This window comes from Podarcis liolepis (assembly GCF_965112155.1).
Source record: "Podarcis liolepis genome assembly, chromosome: 17".
Lineage (NCBI taxonomy): Eukaryota > Metazoa > Chordata > Lepidosauria > Squamata > Lacertidae > Podarcis > Podarcis liolepis.
In genome coordinates this window covers 13859846-13880308 of record NC_139571.1, presented here as the reverse complement: position 1 = coordinate 13880308, position 20463 = coordinate 13859846, and the positions used below count along the sequence as shown (strand labels likewise).

General features: G+C 47.6%; 1 protein-coding gene across 1 annotated transcript; it reads left to right on the top strand.

The window, feature by feature from the left end:
* Positions 1 to 8150: 8150 nt before the first annotated feature.
* Positions 8151 to 19861, top strand: DMRT2 (doublesex and mab-3 related transcription factor 2). The gene is made up of 4 exons (XM_083483397.1): positions 8151 to 8438; positions 11022 to 11544; positions 13043 to 13145; positions 18304 to 19861. Exons 2-4 carry the CDS (start codon positions 11065 to 11067, stop codon positions 19350 to 19352), a joined length of 1632 nt encoding a protein of 543 aa, XP_083339523.1. The 5' UTR covers positions 8151 to 8438; positions 11022 to 11064; the 3' UTR covers positions 19353 to 19861.
* The last annotated feature ends 602 nt before the right edge of the window (positions 19862 to 20463 follow it).

Sequence of the window (20463 nt, the reverse complement as noted above, 5' to 3'; positions counted from 1 at the left end):
TCATGCAAGGTCTTTCTCAAATCCATGTTCAGTCATGAAACTCGATGGGTGATTGTGAGTGGAGCCACAGCCTAACCTATCTCACAGCGTTGTTGTGAGGATGGAGCGGGGAGGAATAGAACCATGGAGGCCACATAGGAGCAGCTTTGATGAAAGGGGGGATATAAATGCAACAAATAAATAAACCAAGGCAAACAATAGGAGTCAGAAAGTGATAAAGGTAAAGGGACCCCTGACCATTAGGTCCAGTCGTGACTGACTCTGGGGTTACGACACTCATCTCTCTTTGGCCGAGGGAGCTGGCGTACAGCTTCTGGGTCATGTGGCCAGCATGAGTAAGCTGCTTCTGATGAAACCAGAGCAGCGCACGGAAACGCCGTTTACCTTCCCACCGGAGCGGTACCTATTTATCTACTTGCACTTTGACGTGCTTTCAAACTGTTAAGTTGACAGGAGCAGGGACCAAGCAACGGGAGCTCACCCCGTCGCGCCAACCTTCTGATCAGCAAGCCCTAGGTTCTGCGGTTTAACCCACAGCGCCACCCACATCCCCAGAAAGTACTAGGTTACACCTTATGAAGATGGAAACAAAACAATAAACTGAATAATGGTCAGATCACCCTGTCTAAGCCCTGGTCAGCCCTGGATGAGACTGACAAATGTTCTTTCCCAAGTTTTGGCCTGAGGACACTTGATGCCCTAATGTGACGGAAGCTACCGTAAATAGGTCTTTGTCCTTTTCCCCCAGGTCTCTCCTTGTCTTGTTTTTCTTCTTTTTTAATGACTTTCTTCTTTTTTAGACTAAGTAGCTGTCTTATCTTAGTAGTGGTACCTCAGGTTAAGTACTTAATTCGTTCCGGAGGTCCGTACTTAACTTGAAACTGTTCTTAACCTGAAGCACCACTTTAGCTAATGGGGCCTCCTGCTACTGCCGTGCCGCCGGAGCATGATTTCTGTTCTCACCCTGAAGCAAAGTTCTTAACCCGAGGTACTATTTCTGGGTTAGCGGAGTCTGTAACCTGAAGTGTATGTAACCTGAAGTGTGTGTAACCCGAGGTACCACTGTATATTATAAAAAGATACTTCATAATGGGTATGCACTTTTGTATACCTATGAATAAGTATCAATAAATAAGTTAAAAATAAAATAAAATGGTGAAGGAATGGAAGAATAGTCCAGACCTGAAGGAGCACCTCCACCCTCCATCGTTCAGCCTGGACACTGAGGTCCAGTGCCGAGGGCCTTCTGGCGGTTCTCTCACTGCAAGGAGAACTGGGCCTTCTCGGTAGTAGCAACCTCCCTGTGGAACACCGTCCCATCAGATGTCATGGAAATAAACAACTACCTGACTTTTAGAAGACATCTGAAGGCAGCCCTGTTTAGGGAAGTCTTTAAGGACTGGTGTTTTTATTATGTTTTTGGATATGCTGTGAGCTGCCCAGAGCGGCTGGGAAAACCCAGCCAGATGGGTGGGGTATAAATAATAAAATTATTATTATATTATTATATATATGTGGACAATGGAGTCTGAATCTTTTGACTCAACAGCTAGCTACCTCTCTGTAGAGATGCAGCAGCAGAAGCTGCTTGTAAGAAGAAGAATAGTCTGGATTTGATATCCCGCTTTATCACTACCCTAAGGAGTCTCAAAGGGACTCCTTTGAGGGACTCCACAGCGGGTGGCGCTGTGGGTTAAACCACAGAGCGTCGGACTTGCCGATCAGAAGGTTGGTGGTTCGAATCCCCGTGACGGGGTGAGCTCCCTTTGCTCGGTCCCTGCTCCTGCCAACTTAGCAGCTTGAAAGCATGTCAAAGTGCAAATAGAAGGTAAACGAAGTTTCTGTGCCCTGCTCTGGTTCACCAGAAGCGGCTTAGTCATGCTGGCCACATGACCCGGAAGCTGTAGGCCAGCTCCCTCGGCCAATAAAGCGAGATGAGCGCCGCAACCCCAGAGTCGGTCATGACTGGACCTAATGGTCAGGGGTCCCTTTACCTCTACCTTTAAAGTCTCAAAGCGGCTAACAACCTCCTTTCCCTTCCTCCCCCACAACAAACACTCTGTGTGGTGAGTGGGGCTGAGACACTTCAGAGAAGTGTGACTGGCCCAAGGTCACCCAGCAGCTGCATGTGGAGGAGCGGAGAAGCGAACCTGGTTCACCAGTTTACGAGTCTACCGCTCTTAACCACAACACCACACTGGTTTTATATCAGTTACTCCCATCTCTACCTGGTTGCACCCAGGGGGAAGTGGCTCCCACAGATCTGACAGGAAGTCCTCCCTGCTGGACCCATATTCCGCTGAACACCCATTCTAGCAAACAGGAAACGTTGGACTTGACTGCTCCTTCTAGATACCCGCTGCCAGATTTGGAGCTCTGAGCTGAGGGCAGCAACAAATTTAATACAACTGTCCCAGGGCAAGGATCACTGGGCATGGGTGTAGTCAAGGGGGTGGGGTGGGCAGGGAGAGGCCCCCCATCAATGAAAATACAGTGGTACCTCTGGTTACATACGCTTCAGGTTATATACGCTTCAGGTTACAGACTCCGCTAACTCAGAAATAGTGCCTCAGGTTAAGAACTTTGCTTCAGGATGAGAACAGAAATCGTGCTCTGGTGGTGCGGCGGCAGCAGGAGGCCCCATTAGCTAAAGTGATGCTTCAGGTTAAGAACAGATTCAGGTTAAGAACGGACCTCTGGAACGAATTAAGTACTTAACCCGAGGTACCACTGTAAATAGCTAACTGAGGTTCTGCCCCACCTAACAAAAGGCCTGCCCCCCAAAAAAAATCCTGGCTACAGTGGGGGGGCGGGGCGGTACCAGCTCCCCAAGGCTGCCAGATGCAGAATGCTGATTCCAGCCCTGAAGGCAACTGTGGGCTTTCTATCCGACAGCCACACCCTGGACTTGGCTTAACAGTCATTTCCTCCCTCCTGCTCGCCAGGTAAGTTTGTGGGCGGGGCTTGCTGCAGCCGTGGAGTTTAAAGAGCCAGGCGGAAAGAGGCACATTTTGCTAAGCAGATGAGTTCAAGGTGGAATTTGCTTGCCTTCTCCAGGCAGGCGCCTCTTCAGACTCCATCCGTACAGGAAACTAACCCTACAGTTTCATTTCTCGCTTGCCTATCAATATTTACATCCAAGTCAATTGATATAAAACGTTAATATCTGTAATCTGTAGGAATCTTCAAGCACAAGGTTGAGCAATATGGGCGTAGCCAAGATGGTATTTTTTTGGGGGGGGGGCAGGCAGGCTTGATGTTGGGGAGGCAGAATCGAGTTATCTGCGACACAATTGGTCAGTTAGTTAAGTATTTTTATTTATTTACTTGATTTAGGAAGGCAGCTGCCCCCTGATCCCCCCATGTCAATTTTGAGCAACGATTCGCCCACCTCGGGGCTCCTAGACCCCGTTTATATGCCTGTGGTAGAATCAAGTGGTGACGTTTTTCCGGGACTATTTCGCTTCAGGCCGAAGGTGCAAATATAAACCGATGCCTTTTGGCATGCTTTTTCACCGAAAACCCCCAGGTGTTTCACGGGAAAGGAATTTGGATACCCATCTGCCCTGCAATCTGGTTTGTATAAGCGGGATCCAGCACTCTGCAATGGAGCAGCCCAGTTTTTACCCCTTGGTTCCGTTCCACGTCTGAACAGGGATTTGCGTGTCAGGCTTGCTAACTGCGTCGGGACTCCGTGGAACCGATAGCGCTGCGCTCACAGCAGGCCTCGTTCAGGATCGCAGTGGACCCTTCCCTCTTTCTCCGGAGGACTGGCCCAGAGGGGGTGAGGGGCAAATCAGGGGTTGGTAGCCGAGTGGCAAAAGTAACCTCACTTAAATTCGGAGTGGGATTTGTTCCCTGCTAGTAGAAATTAGGGGTGCGGAAACGATTTTGAAAGATTCCAGAGGACGCTGAGTCGTTTTCAGAGCTTCGGTTGGGAACGGTTTCCCCTCTTATTCAGGATCAAAAGCAACCCTCCCCTTTCTTTTTCGTTTTGCTCCTAGAGCATTTGACCCTAAAACACGTCTAAAACACGTTCACACACACACGCGCTCACATTGGCTACCCCGGACGCGTCCCGCTGATTTCCCCAGAAAGTATTGCAGTTGCTCTGTCGCGATCTCCGTAAATTCCAGTTTCTGACTGATTGATGGATTTGAAATAACTTGGCTCTCTCTGCGGAATCAGGAGGAAGCAGGGTGGATATTGTGGAGGTAGCGTGAAAGCGCGTACAGCTGGATGTGTGAGGGATTTTCTACTGAGGGTCAGTCCCAAGCCCTTCTTCGGCCTGACGAGGACTTCTGTGCAACCCGAAAGCTCGCTGCTTTCAGGCATTTTAAAGACGAATCGGCGGATCGCATCGGTAGCCCGAGCGGATCCCGCAGCCTTTTCCCCCTCCCCCTACTCACGCTTTATCCGGAAAGAAAACTGTCCAGTCCGAGTCGGAGGTTGATCTCATCATCCGTGGCTGTTGCTGCTTCCTCGGATCCTGCCTCCCTCCGGGCGAGGCGTTTATAGTACACAAACGCCCACGGACGGGAATTGTTTTCACTCTAGATAACAAGTATTTAAAGTCAATCGCAGCCGAGGATCGCTCAGCTTTTTATTGTGTTTGTTTTGTATTTATGGAACAACGCTGGGAGTCCCCCTCCCCCAGTCCCTGCTCACTTCTGTCTTGCAAACTCGTTTTGGGTTATACAGAACCCTCCAACCTTGTTTCTTGTTGTTCCTTAAATCGTTTACGAAACCAGTGGGGGCGAGAGGCGGTTTGGGAAAAGGATAGAGGAATAAGAAAGAACTTTGGTTGGAAGAGGACGACGCCCCTCTCCCCGCCGCAGCCTCGACTTTTCTTGCGCTGAAACAGCGAACTCCAAAGGAGCGGCATCCTGACCATGGGCGCATCTTGACAGCCTGACTCAAAGGCGCGCAGTTTCTCCAGGAAAAGTCTGAGGGTATTTACTAGGGAGGAGGGAGACCCACGAGGAACCAAGCGCGCTTCCTTCCAAGCGTGGAAAACCCACATGTTCTGAAAGGTGGATGCGTGGATGCTCCTTCTAGCACACAGGATCCGGGGCAAAGCGTCCTCCTTCTGCGAGAGGGGGGGTAGGGTGGCTGTGACGTCATTTCGCCCCAGCCGACGTCATACCTGTAGATAGGTGAGAACGGCCGCTGTGCGCTCTGCCTCCCACAGGGAGACTTCCCCTGTAATAATTCACCCGTATCAATCTGAATGTGGCCCCCTCCGTTCCTCTAGTGAAATTTCTACCTGGTCCTTCTTTCTCATGTTGCGTTTGTTATTGCTTTCCACGACGTTATGCCATGGCTATCAGAACTTTATTTCTTCTGAGATGGCCACTAGGCAAAGAGATGATCCCAAGGGGAATCATTTCTTTGAGCCAGTAAATCCAGGGACTTTTTGTGGCAGCCTCCTTGCTTCCCTGGCTGAAGTTTTATCCGCAGGAGACACACTTGCGAAGATCTCTCTAGGATCGGGCGCGCTTTCAGCAGCCACTGTCTGGTTTCAACCCTATGCATCTTTACTGGTGGAATAATCTCCGTGGGATTTGCCTCTGAATAGCCATGCTTTGGGTTGGGCTGCAGGTGGCTCTTTTCACACGTGATGCTGAACCCCCCCCCCCTTTTTTTGCCTCATTGTTGCTGGCGAATATGACCGGCGTTGCTTAAAAGCGGACGAGAGCCATTTAACAATCGAAAGGATGGTGCGGTCAGATTGGCATTCCTAGTTCTATCACTGGGGGGGGCGGGATATTATCGGTAATCCTGCTTTGGCGTAGGAGCAGATACCACTGTACAGTGGTACCTCAGGTTACATACGCTTCAGGTTACAGACTCCGCTAACCCAGAAATATTGCTTCAGGTTAAGAACTTTGCTTCAGGATGAGAACAGAAATTGTGCTCCGGCGGCACAGCAGCAGCAGGAGGCCCCATTAGCTAAAGTGGTGCTTCAGGTTAAGAACAGTTTCAGGTTAAATACGGACCTCCGGAACGAATTAAGTACTTAACCCGAGGTACCACTGTAATAAAATATCGGTAGCTCTTTCCATTGCAATCACTTAGAGAGAGAAAAATCACTTCCATTTCATTTCCACCAAAAAAACCAGCAGTAACTGGAGAACACCCATGTCCTTCAGGGACCAGGAGTGTTTGCTATGCTTTTATTTTTTTTTACACTCATTTCTTGCCTTGAGAACTGTCCTTAGTTGATAACTATCGTTAGTCTTAATTTGGACCAGTTCTGTGAACACAAACAAACACACAGCTAATACTGATTTATTAAATAAACCATTGTCTCGGCCAAAGGATGAAGGCAATGAACATCTGGGGTGATGGATCGCCCGCTTTCCAGAAGGTTTTTAAAGACCGACTTTCACTGGTCATACCTAGAACAGATTGTGACAAAGAATATATGCGCGTTTTATAAGGGGTGGGTGGGTTTAAACACACCTTGTCTTTCTGTTGTTACTGTTAACAGAAAGGGGGGGGAGTATATGTAAAACTCTACAGGCATATAAATATTCACACACGGGGACAACCTGTGCTATTAAAATGCTAACCCGAGAGCATTTGTTCCCTAAACTAGAAAGTTTAGTCAAGCGACGAAGATTAGGCAGTTTTCCTGGCGTTTGTTTGTATGTATATATGACCCTGCAAAAGATATAGATATATAAATAGTATAAACATAAGTTATGTGTTTTGTGTATAAAGCTGTCTCTGAACATAGGTCATGATTTTGCTGATAGAAAACATTTTTCTATTTTGTTATAAAACCGTTGTATATATAATTTGTACCGACAACTAGTGGCGATGTTGATTTAATCTAAATACTCCATTTGACGCAAACTGTTTCTTTGTTTTTATAATTTCAGAATAAACAAGGCCTTTTTCCTTCAACTGTTTCTTCCACTTGTGGGAAATAAATTACGTTCGAAAAGAAAAATTAACGCACCAGGGAGAGTTACAGTCTTCGTTTTCTAAAGGAAAATAAAAACCAAAACCAAACTAAGAAGAAAATGGAAACAGAATAAACATTTCACTTTTATTTTCACCGTAGGAAATCTTGGGTTGGATCCAGACTAATAGCGCCATCATATGCACACTTACCTGGGAGTATGTCCAGTTTAATACAACAATATTTCCTTCTGAGTAAGCTTGCATGGGATCGTAGGAGCCAACTGCTAGGGACCGAGGTCTCTTCAGCCCCCCCCTAAGATATTTGAGGGGGCCGAGCCCCCCCCCCCAGTTGATGGGCATTGTCATTCAAATAGTGTGCGCGCCTCTTGTCTTGTGATCGATTATGCGGGGCAGGACTTGCCCCACCCCAATATTTCATTCAGGTTGGCACCTCTGCACAGAATTTCACTGTCCCTTAACTGCACTGAGACCAATGGAACTTGGATCGCGACGAACTTGTTCGCCGGATTTAACTGGCAGCAATCCCGATCAAACCCACTGTTGCCGCTGATTTTTTTTGAAGCGAAAATTAAATATGAACGCTAGGAATATAATATTATTTGTTCAGGTGCCTGGATTTTAAATATATATATAAATTAATCGTTAGCATCTGAGAAGGGAAAAAATCCTCATTAGCTGCAGAGGTTGTAAATTGTTTTCGGATTCCTGAGATTTCTTTTTATTCTTACGACCTCAGGGCTGCAGTAAGGGATTCTCCCTACGGCTTTTATAGTTCTGGAAGATATTCCTGCCTGTCCTCCTCGCTCCTTTTTGGCCTCTGAAAAGAACGCTCACCTCCTCAATGCTGCATCGCAAGCCTCTCGTTAGCATGCGTGTGTGATATGATATATATGATATTATATGATATCATGATATGATATGATATATGATATATGATATTCCAGACCTTGGTCGCAAACAGAGTCTTTCACGCACAACTCCTTTACTGCTGGTGGTAAATAAAAGGTGACCCTGCAATGAGGATATTGCAGAAAAGAAAACTGCTGCGGGCGAGCTGGAAAAAAACAGCAGGAGGGGCGGGCAGCTGAGGAGGAGGAGGAGCTATTTGAATTCCCGGATAGCCAATCAGGGAGCGCATGGCCTGACAACCCACCAATGGGGTGTCCGGGCGTCCTGGGCCCTGGGACGGATAACACCGGGCAGCTGGAGAGGCGCGCGCACAGCCAGCGCAGAGGGCCGCGGAGCAGCTGCGCGCATCGCGGCTCGTGGCCAGGAGAGCCTAGCAGACCCGTCCCCGGGCCTCATCCTCCCTCTTCCTCCGCAGGGAGATCGGGCGCCCCTTTCCAGCCGGCTCTTGAGATCGCAGCTGCGGAGACTTGTCTGGCGCGCAGGCTGCCCGGAGGGATGAAGCTGGCGGCGCTTTGACGAGGCTTTCCTCTCCGCGCGCGCCCAAGGCAGCTCAGCATCGGCGGAACTGGGTGCTGTGGCCGGGACGCGTCGCTTGGGTGAGTGGGGAGCCGCGCGGTTGGGTGCGCCCTTGCTCGCTGGCGCACAGGGAGCCAGACGGCCAGAGTTTCTCCAGGCGAGTGGCTACTCGCTACCGTGGCTGGTTCTTTACATTTTGATGGTAATAACGCTCAGCAGTAGCCTTTTCTCCTCTCTATCTCACTCTGCCTCTTCCTGGAGCACCTGTGGAAATTTGCTCTTCTGGAACCGCTTGTCGTGGCGTGTATTGGGGAGGTGGCAAAAGGAATAAAACAGAGCGCGCCTTCTCCTTAATCGGGAATACGTTTTCCTTGCTAGACGCAGCTACAGCCCACCCCCTAATTTGATTTTTGGAAATAAGGCTGACTCGGATTTAACAAAATTCCAAGTCTCTCTCTCTCTCTCTCTCTCTCCCTCTCCCTCTCTCCCCCTCTCTCTCCCCCCTCGGTTTTGGGATCTGCACGCATGCAAGGCTCCAGCCCAAAACACACCGGGTAGTGTCACTTTTGTATAAATGAGTTTCGAGCGTGTCAAAGGCCACAGGCGGTGAGGATATATTGTAGCATCCTGAGATGGCCATTTTCCACCTGCGCGGCGCTGAGTGGAAGAAGCCACTGCTTTCATGCTGGAAAATAGAAGGGTGTAGATTCGTTCAGCGATTGCTGGTATTTGGGGGGGGGGGAATCTATCCTGCCTTAATTTGGGGGGGGATGTCTCCCCAAATCTGCAAGGTTCTCTGTGTTTGGACAGCAAGACCAAAACACATGACAAATTTCTGGTCAATGCAGTTCTGTACCGTGAAATATACTCTTAACAATGAACACAGTTTTATGCTAGTGTACGCTGGACAAAGTAAACGTTTCAGTGATTTGTAGATCGGTGCGTTCCTTTCCCAGCTAGCATTCCTTCTCGCCATACCATACTCTGCGACAGTGTGAGTTTACTTCCATTGTCTCTGGAGGCAGACGGATGCCAACAAATAGTTACTGAATAAAATGGGATTGGGACTAGAGGGGAAAGGTACCCACCAATCTACAAATCACCGATTTGTATTCATTTATTTTAATTGCGTTTATATCCAGCTAACGTAGCAACGTGGCGCACTAGGAAATCCAGTAAATCAACGGGATTTTCAGAATTAACAAGTTGTGTTTAGCGTGGCAGCTGGAGTCCCCAGCAGTCTCCAAGCTCAAATCAGGACACCAGTGTGCGCCTTTCGGAGGAACTGCAAGTGGGGCGGCTGCTACTTTCCCAGAGTTTCATCCTTGAAAAGGCAGCGGAAGGTGGTTTTTATTCCGAGTAGACTGGCCTCTAACAAGGGAAACAATACATGAAATTAAATTCTTTTCAGTGTTTTAAAAAGCGTGGCAGGATGATCACCTTTACTTCAACAGGAGTGATATATAATATACACAGTGTAACACGCACACACATTAAAAGCTTCCAAAAGCGTCCTATTTTGCAGGGTCTTTCGACAAAGCACTGTGTTAAGAGAAACGGTGCGTACCAAGTAAAATCATACAATCGAGTCCTGCTTTTAATCCTAGGAGGCGCGGGCAGTGGCGAAAAAAGGCTGCTCGCATGTAGTTTAATAGCCAGGCAGCCTTCACATGCTCAGAGTCCACGCGCCCACACACTGGCCCAAACTGCTTTGGGACACGTGCCTACGAAGGGCTCTTGCGCCTTGAGCAGAGACCGGGCAGGAAGAATCCCTGGAGAAAGAAACCGATCCCTGGAGAAGCGAACACATCGCCTGTGTTCATGGGCGTAGCCAGGATTTTTGTCGGGGGGGGCTGGCCTTTTGTTGGGGGAAGACAGCTTGTTACAGCTTGTTACCCTTTCTGCTGTGCGCACGCACGCTAAGCTTATGTAAGGCCTTTGGACAAAAGTGTCCTCTGTCACAGGTGAGCGGCATCCCGTCAGTTTCTCTTTCGAAGCGCTGCCTCGTCCAGGGGGGGCTTGTGGCGAGAGGGAGAGCCCGCTCGGGCCTTTGGGGACAGAGCAAGGGGGCAGCCACCAAGGAGACTTCTGGTGGGCTTCGCGTTGCGGCGCCCAAGCGCGCCGTTTCTTCCTCTTGCCCCAAAGGCGCGCAAGGAGCAGGCGTCACCTCGGTCTCTTTCCCGACACCTGAGATCCCCGTGGTGATGCGATCCCCCCTCTCCCGCTGGGGCAGGAGGAGCGAATCCCCTTTACGTGCTGGCAGGCGTGCCCGCCGTGGGACCCCCAGAAGCACGCACGTCGGGCCAGAAATCCCGCTCGGCCTCTGAGCCGGAATTTTGCGTGGTGGGAAAATAACTCTTCCAGTGAGGAAATGTGTTGAGCGCTGGGCGATGGCGAGAGCGAGTGGAGCGAGAGCTGGATCGCGCATTTGGGCGCGTGAGAGAAAAAGAGCGCAGGTTAGGAGGCCAGAAAAACCCTCTCGGGTCTTTTCCCAGAACCACACACTTACTCGACAGTAAACCCCTCCGAACATGGGCGAGACTTGACAGTCAGCGGGTGTCTCTTAGGCTAGCGGGCGACGGAGGGCCGCGCGCGCAAATGCGGCTATCCTTCTTGAGCGCCTAATCCAAAGATCGATCGATCTGTCTATCTCTGCCTTGCAGTGAGCGAGCTGGAGGAGCAGGCGGGAGCCGCGCGGCGCGAGCCATGGCTGAGGGGACGCCAGTTCCCCGCTGCGGAGACGTCTGGGAAATCGACGTGGAGAGCCTGGAAGACGCGGACGGGATGGAGCCCCCGCCGCCGCCTCCTGGCCCTCGACTGGAGGCTGTCGAAGACGACGACGCTGACGAAGAAGAGGAGGAAGAGGAGGATGGCGACGAAGAGGACGACGACGACCGCGAGGAAGACGAAGGAGCGGGCGGGCGCGTTCTTCTGCCTCCGCCGCCTCCGCCACCCCGCACGCAGCCGCCCGTCGAGGCGGCGGTTTCTGGGGAGCCGCCTGCGCGCAAGCTGAGCCGGACGCCCAAGTGCGCGCGCTGCCGCAACCACGGCGTGGTGTCTTGCCTCAAGGGCCACAAGCGCTTCTGCCGCTGGCGGGACTGCCAGTGCGCCAACTGCCTGCTGGTGGTGGAGAGACAGCGCGTCATGGCCGCGCAAGTGGCGCTGCGCCGGCAGCAGGCCACCGAGGTGAGCGCCCGGCCCGGGGACCCAGCGGAGAGCTCTTCCCCCAGCCCTATGTCCCGCTGCTTTTCTGCTTTGCAAAGTGGGGGGGGGGAGCTCCGCAAATACCCCCTTCTCCCCCCGTTTCTTTCTCTCCCCTACAAAGGCAGCCAGGTGGAGTGAAGGGGATGCCTCGCTTTCAGGGCGATGCAAACTGCTAAGCGCTATTGCGAGCTGCGATCTAAACGGCCTTTGCTCAGAAATAATTCCATTTCCTGCCGTGGATCTTCGCCCTTCTTGAAAGCAAGGAAATGTCACTTCCAAGCCAACCGGTCTATAGGGCGGGTGGGGGTTGTGTGTTTGGCATTTAATTGGCAGTGAACCGGTGGTGACTCACTCTGGCCTTAAGGTGGCAGGACCGGGGTCTACTTAATGCGCATCTGGGTCCCACATTGACCAGGTCTGTCCGGCCTGGCTGATGCGACTTCACTCCGGGCACGAGGACTTGAGCGACGAGCTCTCACTGCTGTTATGCACCTCTGCCTTGCCTGCGAGGATTTTCCAGCCTTCAGAGATGATTCAATTAAAGGCGTGATAGGCACAATTCCTTTGCCAAGCCAATCCAGACCGTAGAATCTGGGTTTGTTGCCAAACGAATCCAGACTGTAAAATCCATTTTACAGTCGACATTTTCCCGGTTAACGTTGTTTTTAGCTTGCTCCTCAGGAACTTGAGCACTTTTCTTAAAACACCCTCCTATACGCAGAATATCTCAATCAAATGTGGAGTCACTTTAATTTTCGATCTAGCAGCGTTAATCTCTGTCAGATCTTTGTCAGTCAGAGTTTAACAAAATGAAGTCTGCCATTAGATTTTTTTTGGGGAAGTGATGAATTAGCCCCCCCCCCCCAATTTAAATTTTCAAGAATGCAGTATTCATTTTCCCTTGCCCCTCTGGTCTTTTCTGGAACATCCTGAATTTGAACACATTCAACATTTCCCAGACAAATTCAGCTGTCTTTAATGTTATTTCATTTGCAGAGCTAAACACACTTAATTTTTTCCTGTCAGCAGCTGATGTTTAAGGTTGCAATCCCATGTATATTTATTGAGTATATTTATTGCACTTGTACACTTCTGAGTATGCAGGGAAAGGAGAATATGCTGTATCCATGACCCTGGCTAGATAATTGTCCTTGCTCTTCTTCAGAAGCTGAGTGCTAAGCTATGCTTAGAGTCATAGCTTGACACCTGGGCCCTAAAGACTTTGACTTGAAAGTCCCTTCTTTCTAAATAATGTGTTTAGAGCATGCGTAAGTGTTGAAGAATACTTATACAAATCAGGGCCAATTATTCTCATGACTATTATTATTAACGAACCCTAATTTATGAATTTGGAAAAGTTGTTTTCTTAATCTTTCATATCACAATTTTAAAAAGAGTACAACAGGGATTCATCAGGGGGTAAGAAATAATCTGTGGAGCTGGTGATTTTAAAACTTCATTTCCCCCCTTTTTTTACTAGGATAAGAAGGGGCTTACAGGGAAACAGGCCAACTTTGAGCGCAAGGCAGTCTATCAGAGGCAAGTACGGACACCCAGTTTGCTGGCAAAAAGCATCTTAGAAGGTAATACACTTCAGCACTTTGAACTTTTCAGTTTTTAAATATCTTGGTTATTGTTACTGAAATATTCATTTTTTGCATTTCCCCTTATTAATTTGAATATAGAAGATTTCAGGAAGTTAGACAAAGAAACCCAATTGTAACAGCTAACTCAACACAGAGTCAGATTCACTTAAGTCCACTGATTTTAGTGTGCTTAAGCAGAAGAGATTCAGTGTGGGATCATGGCTATGCATGTAAAAAAACCAAAACACCCAATAGATGCTGCTTGTATGGCAATTTGTTGATGACTGCATCATGAGCACAGAAGGAACTGGAATCAGCCAAGGACAATATTCATAAATGCATTCTATTCTGCTGGAAAGAATCATGCAGGTCCCTTAGCAGTTGGTTGAGGAGCTAAACAAATGTTAACACTAACATGGAAATGCAGAAAATACTGAGGAAAAACAAAAGGAAACAAATACTTGGCACAAACAACTTCTAATTAACAGCAATGATGGCTCAGTAAACTAATCCCTGACCTCCACCAAGCCATCCCTGTCAAGTATGTCCTGCATTTTAATTCTACCACCTTCTGCTTGGATTTTGGTCTGTTGATTGTCTGATTAGGGAAAGTATTTTGGGAATTGGAATGTAAGAGATCCTTTGTTTTTGAAAAACAAAACAACCAAGAATTTATTATCTGGGGAAACTGTATCTTTAACAAATGTTCTAAATTTTAAAATAGAAACAAAAGCTAAGCTAGTATAATATGAAAATTAATACACTATGACAATATTTGAAGTTTTGTTTTTCCTTTAATAGAAAAATGGTTAGTTATATTTAATGATTTCAAAACAAGCTCAGCTATTGGGAAACGAGCCCATGAGTACATTTTTTTTTTAAAAAAGTGATGCACATTTTACTAATCTGTGGATTTAGACTTGTATGGCAGACATTGGTGATGCAAACCAATTCCTGTCCAAGTCAGTGACAAAAAAACCTGCTTCTGATTTTGCTGCATCTCCATTGCAACTTTACAACATACAGTAACATTCCTGTGCACATTTATTTGGGAGCAAGTTCTGCTGGACTTCATAGGACTTACCTGTGGATATAGAAACAAAGGACTGGGCTATGTATGTACAGTGGTACCTCGGGTTAAGGACTTAATTCGTTCCGGAGGTCCGTACTTAACCTGAAACTGTTCTTAACCTGAAGCACCACTTTAGCTAATGGGGCCTCCTGCTGCCGCCGCTGGAGCACGATTTCTGTTCTCATCCTGAAGCAAAGTTCTTAACCTGAAGCACTATTTCTGGGTTAGCGGAGTCTGTAACCTGAAGCGTATGTAACCTGAAGCGTATGTAACCCGAGGTACCACAAGTTTCCTGCTTGGCAGGGGGTTGGACTCGATGGCCCTTGTGGTCTCTTCCAACTCTATGATTCTATGATTCTATATATGTATGTATGTAGTTGCCTTAAGTCAAGGATGGAGAACCGCTGGCTCTCCATAAGTTGTGGGATTACAGCTGCCACCATCCCTGACCACTGAGCATGCTGGCTGGGGGTGAGGGGAGCCTGGCAGCAACTGCAGGGCCACAGCTTCCATGTCCCGGCCGAAATACTTGAGAATAAATGCCACTGAACTCAATGGAGTTCATTTTGGAGTGATGAATAGGCATAGAACGGCGCTGCTCATCTGTTTAACACAGTAAATATTTTGTGAGCAGTCAATAATTTTAGGATGCACAGTAAAAAATAAATGGGTTACACCAATAGCCCTCCCAATTAATAATAATAATAATAATAATTTTTATTTATACCCTGCCCTCCCCAGCCAAGGCTGGGCTCAGGGCGGCTAACAAGCAATAATAAAAACAGGTTGAATGAATATAACTTAAAAACAAGATTAAAATACAACATTAAAACATTGAAACATTAAAATATTAAAATGCAGCCTCATCACAGGAGGAGAAAGGAAAAAGAAAAAAGAAAGAAGGGGAGGGAATCAAACTGGCTCCAAGCCAAAGGCCAGGCGGAACAACTCTGTCTTACAGGCCCTGCGGAAAGAAATCAGACCCTGCAGGACCCTGGTCTCATGAGGCAGAACGTTCCACCAGGCCGGAGCCAGTGTTGAAAAGGCCCTGGCTCTGGTTGAAGCTAATCTAACTTCCTTAGGGCCCGGGATCACTAGGGTGTTGCTATTTATGGACCTTGAGACTCTCCATGGGGCATACCAGGAGATGCGGTCCCGTAGGTACGAGGGTCCTAGATAGTGGCTTAATACCATAAACAGCTCATTCAGATATTGCAAACAGGTAACTAGCGACAGGGGTTAAAAAAAATAATAATAATGGATTTTTCCCCAGAATGGGTAAAACTGGATTTCAATGGAGAAAAACAGCAGGCTGTCACTCTGATGCCAATGGTGTTGTGTGGACAATGAAGAAAATGTCCATGCATGAGGAGCACCCATCCCGCAACAAACTGCCATATGGAAGCCCCCCAAGGGCAAAATAAATACGATCGCTTCTTGCTCCCAGACCAGTTTAATATAAATTGTTAAGATGCTGCCGAATCTTTAAAAGCCGGCAGCAAATGCATCTAGCTTTCATAGTTTTTAAATGCAGCTCTGAGGTTATGTGCTATTAGAAAAAAGAACAACGCAAATTCTTAACTGAAGAGGCTCTGTTTTTTTTGCAGGCCAATGCCAATTACTGAAAATGGCTTGGATAACTCATCATAACTTTTCTTGTACAGTGGTACCTCGGGTTAAGTACTTAATTCGTTCTGAAGGTCCGTACTAAACCTGAAACTGTTCTTAACCTGGAGCACCACTTTAGCTAATGGGGCCTCCTGCTGCTGCCGCGCTGCTGGAGCCCGATTTCTGTTCTTATCCTGAAGCAAATTTCTTAACCTGAAGCACTATTTCTGGGTTAGCGGAGTCTGTAACCTGAAGCGTATGCAACCTGAGGTACCACTGTATTGGAATCCCAAGTTTTTTTGAATAACGTCTGCAATTACTGTATTTTTCGCTCTATAGGACGCACCCGACCATAAGATGCACCTTGCTTTAGAGGGGGAGCACAAGAAAAAAAATATCTCCCCCCTCTCTGCACAGCGCCCCTTCAGCGAAGCGGCAGGAGAAACGGAGCCCCTTCCATTTCTCCTCCCGCTTAGCTGAAGGGGTGCTGCGCCTTAGCTGAAGGGGCACCTACCCTTCAGCGAAAGGAACCCGAAGCCTCCGGAGCGTGGCAGGAGTTCCCGCTGCGCTCCGGAGGCTTCAGGTGGCTATCCTTGAAGCCTGGAGAGCGAGAGGGGTTGGTGCGCACTGACCCCTCTCGCTCTCCAGGCTTCAGTGAAGGCAACCCGAAGCCTCCGGAGCACGGCAGGAGCGCTCCCACTGCGCTTCGGAGGCTTCCCGTTGCTATAGCTGAAGCCAAGGAGCCTGCATTCGCCCCATAAGACGCACACACACTTCCCCTTAATTTTTGGAGAGGAAAATGTGCATCTTATAGAGCGAAAAATTCGGTAATAACCAAGCCACTTAGAGAAGGGAGATCATGAAGACAGTTGGTGAACTTCAGCAGTGTCTGTGGGCGAGCAGAATGGACTTCTGCTCATGGAGTGGGACTTCATCTTCCTCCCCTTCCCTTTGTAGCCCCTGAACTCCCCCAATCAGCTCCAGAGATTGGAGGAATTTGTGGAGCTGGTTTGGGGGATTCTGGATGAGAGCAGAGGAAGTCCTGCTGTATGAGTGGAAGAATATTAATCTAATGTTGGAAGACTGGGAAAGTAAAGGTTATTAGACTTAATTTGGGCTTCCAGATTAGAATACAATCCTAGGTCTGTATAGATTCTTTTCATCTGCCTCCAATGTTTTTCTTTTTGGCTCAGTATTCACCCACTCTCTAACATACTGTCTCCCCAAGAGAAAAATCTTTCTTGCATCCCTTTCCCTTATTTGTCTTAACTTTCTCTCTCTTCTCTCCTAGTACCCCTTGGACTTTTTTCTACCATCTCTGTGCACATAGTGATTCACCTTTAGAAAATAGAAATACACCAGCTATTAGGTATAGATATCTTTGGTGGTGATATTATAAGTCCCTCAACAAAGAAACAGAAACAATATAATAACATGGGAATGTGAAGAACCTCTCTTAATGTGTGTGTGTGTGTGTGAGGTTAGCAGCGTGGCTTTGGGCATGGCGAAAATTGGTGTGGGTGATGACAAAACCATGTGCTGCTTGCACTTTTCATTTCTGCACCTCCTATATAATGTCAGAAGAACAACACACATCTCTTCCTCCCTAGTGAGATGCATGAACTTCTGGCCTGAAGACGGCTCATGCATGTTGCACATTCAAAGGACATGTCACCCCTCAAAGAATTCTGAGCACTGTAGATTGTTAAGAGTTGCTTGGAATTGTAAGGTAAAGGTAAAGGGACCCCTGACCATTAGGTCCAGTCGTGGCCAACTCTGGGGTTGCAGCGCTCATCTCGCTTTATTGGCCGAGGGAGCCGGCATATAGCTTCTGGGTCATGTGTCCAGCGTGACTAAGCCGCTTCTGGCGAACCAGAGCAGTGTACGGAAACGCCGTTTACCTTCCTGCCGGAGTGGTACCTATTCATCTACTTGCACTTTGACGCGCTTTCGAACTGCTAGGTTGGCAGGAGCAGGGACTGAGCAACGGGAGCTCACCCCATCGCGGGGATTTGAACTGCTGACCTTCTGATCGGCAAGTCCTAGGCTCTGTGGTTTAACCCACAGCACCACCCACGCCACTCTCTATTATTTGATGGAATGAAGGTCCTTTGAGTATGCTTGAAAGGTATATCGTGCATCTGCAGCTTATTGTGGAGGAAGGTTAACAAGTTTTGCTTTGGATGATACTCGGGAAGCGTGTCAAGAAGAGCGAGTCACTCACATCGACTCATAATTATGAAGCCACCTATTGATAAGGATAGCAGTAAATTGTCACAAATGTTTCAAAGTGCTGTACACACCACAACAAAACTTTAGTGAGAACTGAGGGCACCAATGACCAAGCAACAAATACTTGGCTCCTTCAATTTTGTAACTCTTTTAACATCCTACTTGACCCTTTGATAAAAAGAACCCCCTTTTTTTGGATAAATAGCTGACTCCATCTTTGTTTTTGTTTTCCTCTCTCTGCAGGTTACCGTCCTATTCCAGCAGATCCTTACCTTGGAGGGAATTCATCCTTGCCACCTCCTGTGAGTGACAGGATGAGGAAAAGACGGGCTTTTGCTGATAAAGAACTGGAGAATATCATGCTCGAGAGGGAGTTCAAAGAAAGAGAAATGATGGAAGCGACCCAAGCGGCGGCCTTTTTCCTGCCTAACCGCATGGTGCATGGGACTGAATACAACACTTATAAAACTGCCTTTAGCCCTAACCACATTGAAGCTCCCAATAAGGAGTTTTGCGGCTTCCTCCCCACTTGCTTGGATCTAACAATGCAATATTCAGGTTCAGGGAACATGGAACTGATTTCGTCCAATGTCAGTGTCGCCACTACGTACCGGCAGTATCCTTTGCCCTCCAGGTTCCTGGTGTGGCCAAAATGCGGCCCCCTTAATGACGCTCTCCTCTACCAACAGTGCCTGCTCAACGCTACCGCCGTCCAGTCCCTCAAGCCTGGGGCGATTTGGGACCCCAAGGCTTCGCAAGGTCAGGACTGTCCGAGTTCAGAGCATGATTTGATGTCGTCCAAGAGCGAGCCCTCCTTTCTGCTTCCTCATGTTAGAGAAATCCAGCCGCCTCAAAATGAACTCCAGAATCTCCCTCAGGTGACTTGTGACAGGTCGGCCTTCTCTCCTCCTAAGAGAACTTTTTCTCAGATCTCTGACAAGGACGCTCTGGTCCCCCAGGAACACTCGCTCTGTAAGATCAGCAAAGAAAGCAGCAATCAGCACCCGTCGCCCTCCGGCAAGTATAGTCCTTTCCATTCGCTCTTCCAGCAGACACTCCACAGCAAATCGGGGCCGGAGTTGAAAGCAACATTGGACGAGGCCTCCAAAAAATACAGAGAGTCTACCATCAAAGAAAACCAAAAATACAAGCTTGCCATTGACAAATATGCAAAAGACTTTTTGGGGACTAAACAAGCCATGACCAAATTGTCAACCCATGAACCCCTGTCATTTTCGGTCGAATCGATTCTTAAACGACCATCTTCCATGGTCACCAATGTGTCTCAATAGAGAGAGAGACTACTGTGATAGCCAACCGACTGAAGGTAGTGTATTTGCACTTAAGGTTACAATCCTAATCATATGTACAAGGAAGTCCCTTTTAAAATGAGTCGAACTTCTTCCTGTATAAACATGTTTGGGATTTGGTTGCAAGATACTTGATACCCAAGTCCAGGAACAAATTTGGAAGACGTTCCACTGATTTTTGTTAGCCTTTATTTCCAAGTAAAGGAGCTCAGGATTATAACTTTTGTTCTATGGATCTCAGCTGACTTCAGTACGGTTAATATATTCTAAGTGCAGGTGCTCTTTCTTAAACCATTTTTGGGTTGGCTGCTCCCACAGTTTTTAATGTGAAGATTACTGCCATGCCCGTTTGCAATGTTGAGCCGTTGCTGTATCTCACCAAAATTTTGTATGAAAAAGAATTTTAGATGTAAAAGTTGATTTTAAAGTGTACATAAATATGCATGTTTTTCATATGGAAATAAATATATTTAATTGTTTTGCAGCGAAAACTGTGTGTGTTGTGTGTTTCCTAGTTCCCTTTTCCCTCCCCAAAATCACAAGCATTTATGGCCACTGTTTCCCTGTGGGGAACAGCAAAGGCTTGGGCCACAATCCAAAGGCATGGAAAAAAGGAGTTAGGATTTTTATATTTTCAAAAATGGGGACCAGCTATTTCTGCTTCATTCCAGAATCTTAGGTGTAACCTGATATTTGCAACCCCCTAAAAGAGAATCAGGGCTTGTTTACACCAGAGTTTACTGAAGAAGTGTGCATGCACACAAAAGCTTATACCAAGAACTAACTTAGTTGGTCTTTAAGGTCAGTGTTTCCCAACCTTTTTTGGACAAAGGCACACTTGTTTCATGAAAAAAATCTCGAGGCACACCACCATGACAGATGGGGAAAGGTCACTTTTTACTTATGTAAAAAAAATGAAATAAAATAGTAACAGCATAGAAGGTAATGGTTAGGCTAGCATCCCTCTTCCAAATATGCTAGGTTTTTATTTGCAGGGACTGTTCTACATGGGAAAGCATTCAGCACTGTCATTCTCCCATCTGCCATCTGAATTGGTACTATTCTGGGTCAACTTACTCTGCTGCATGTGTAG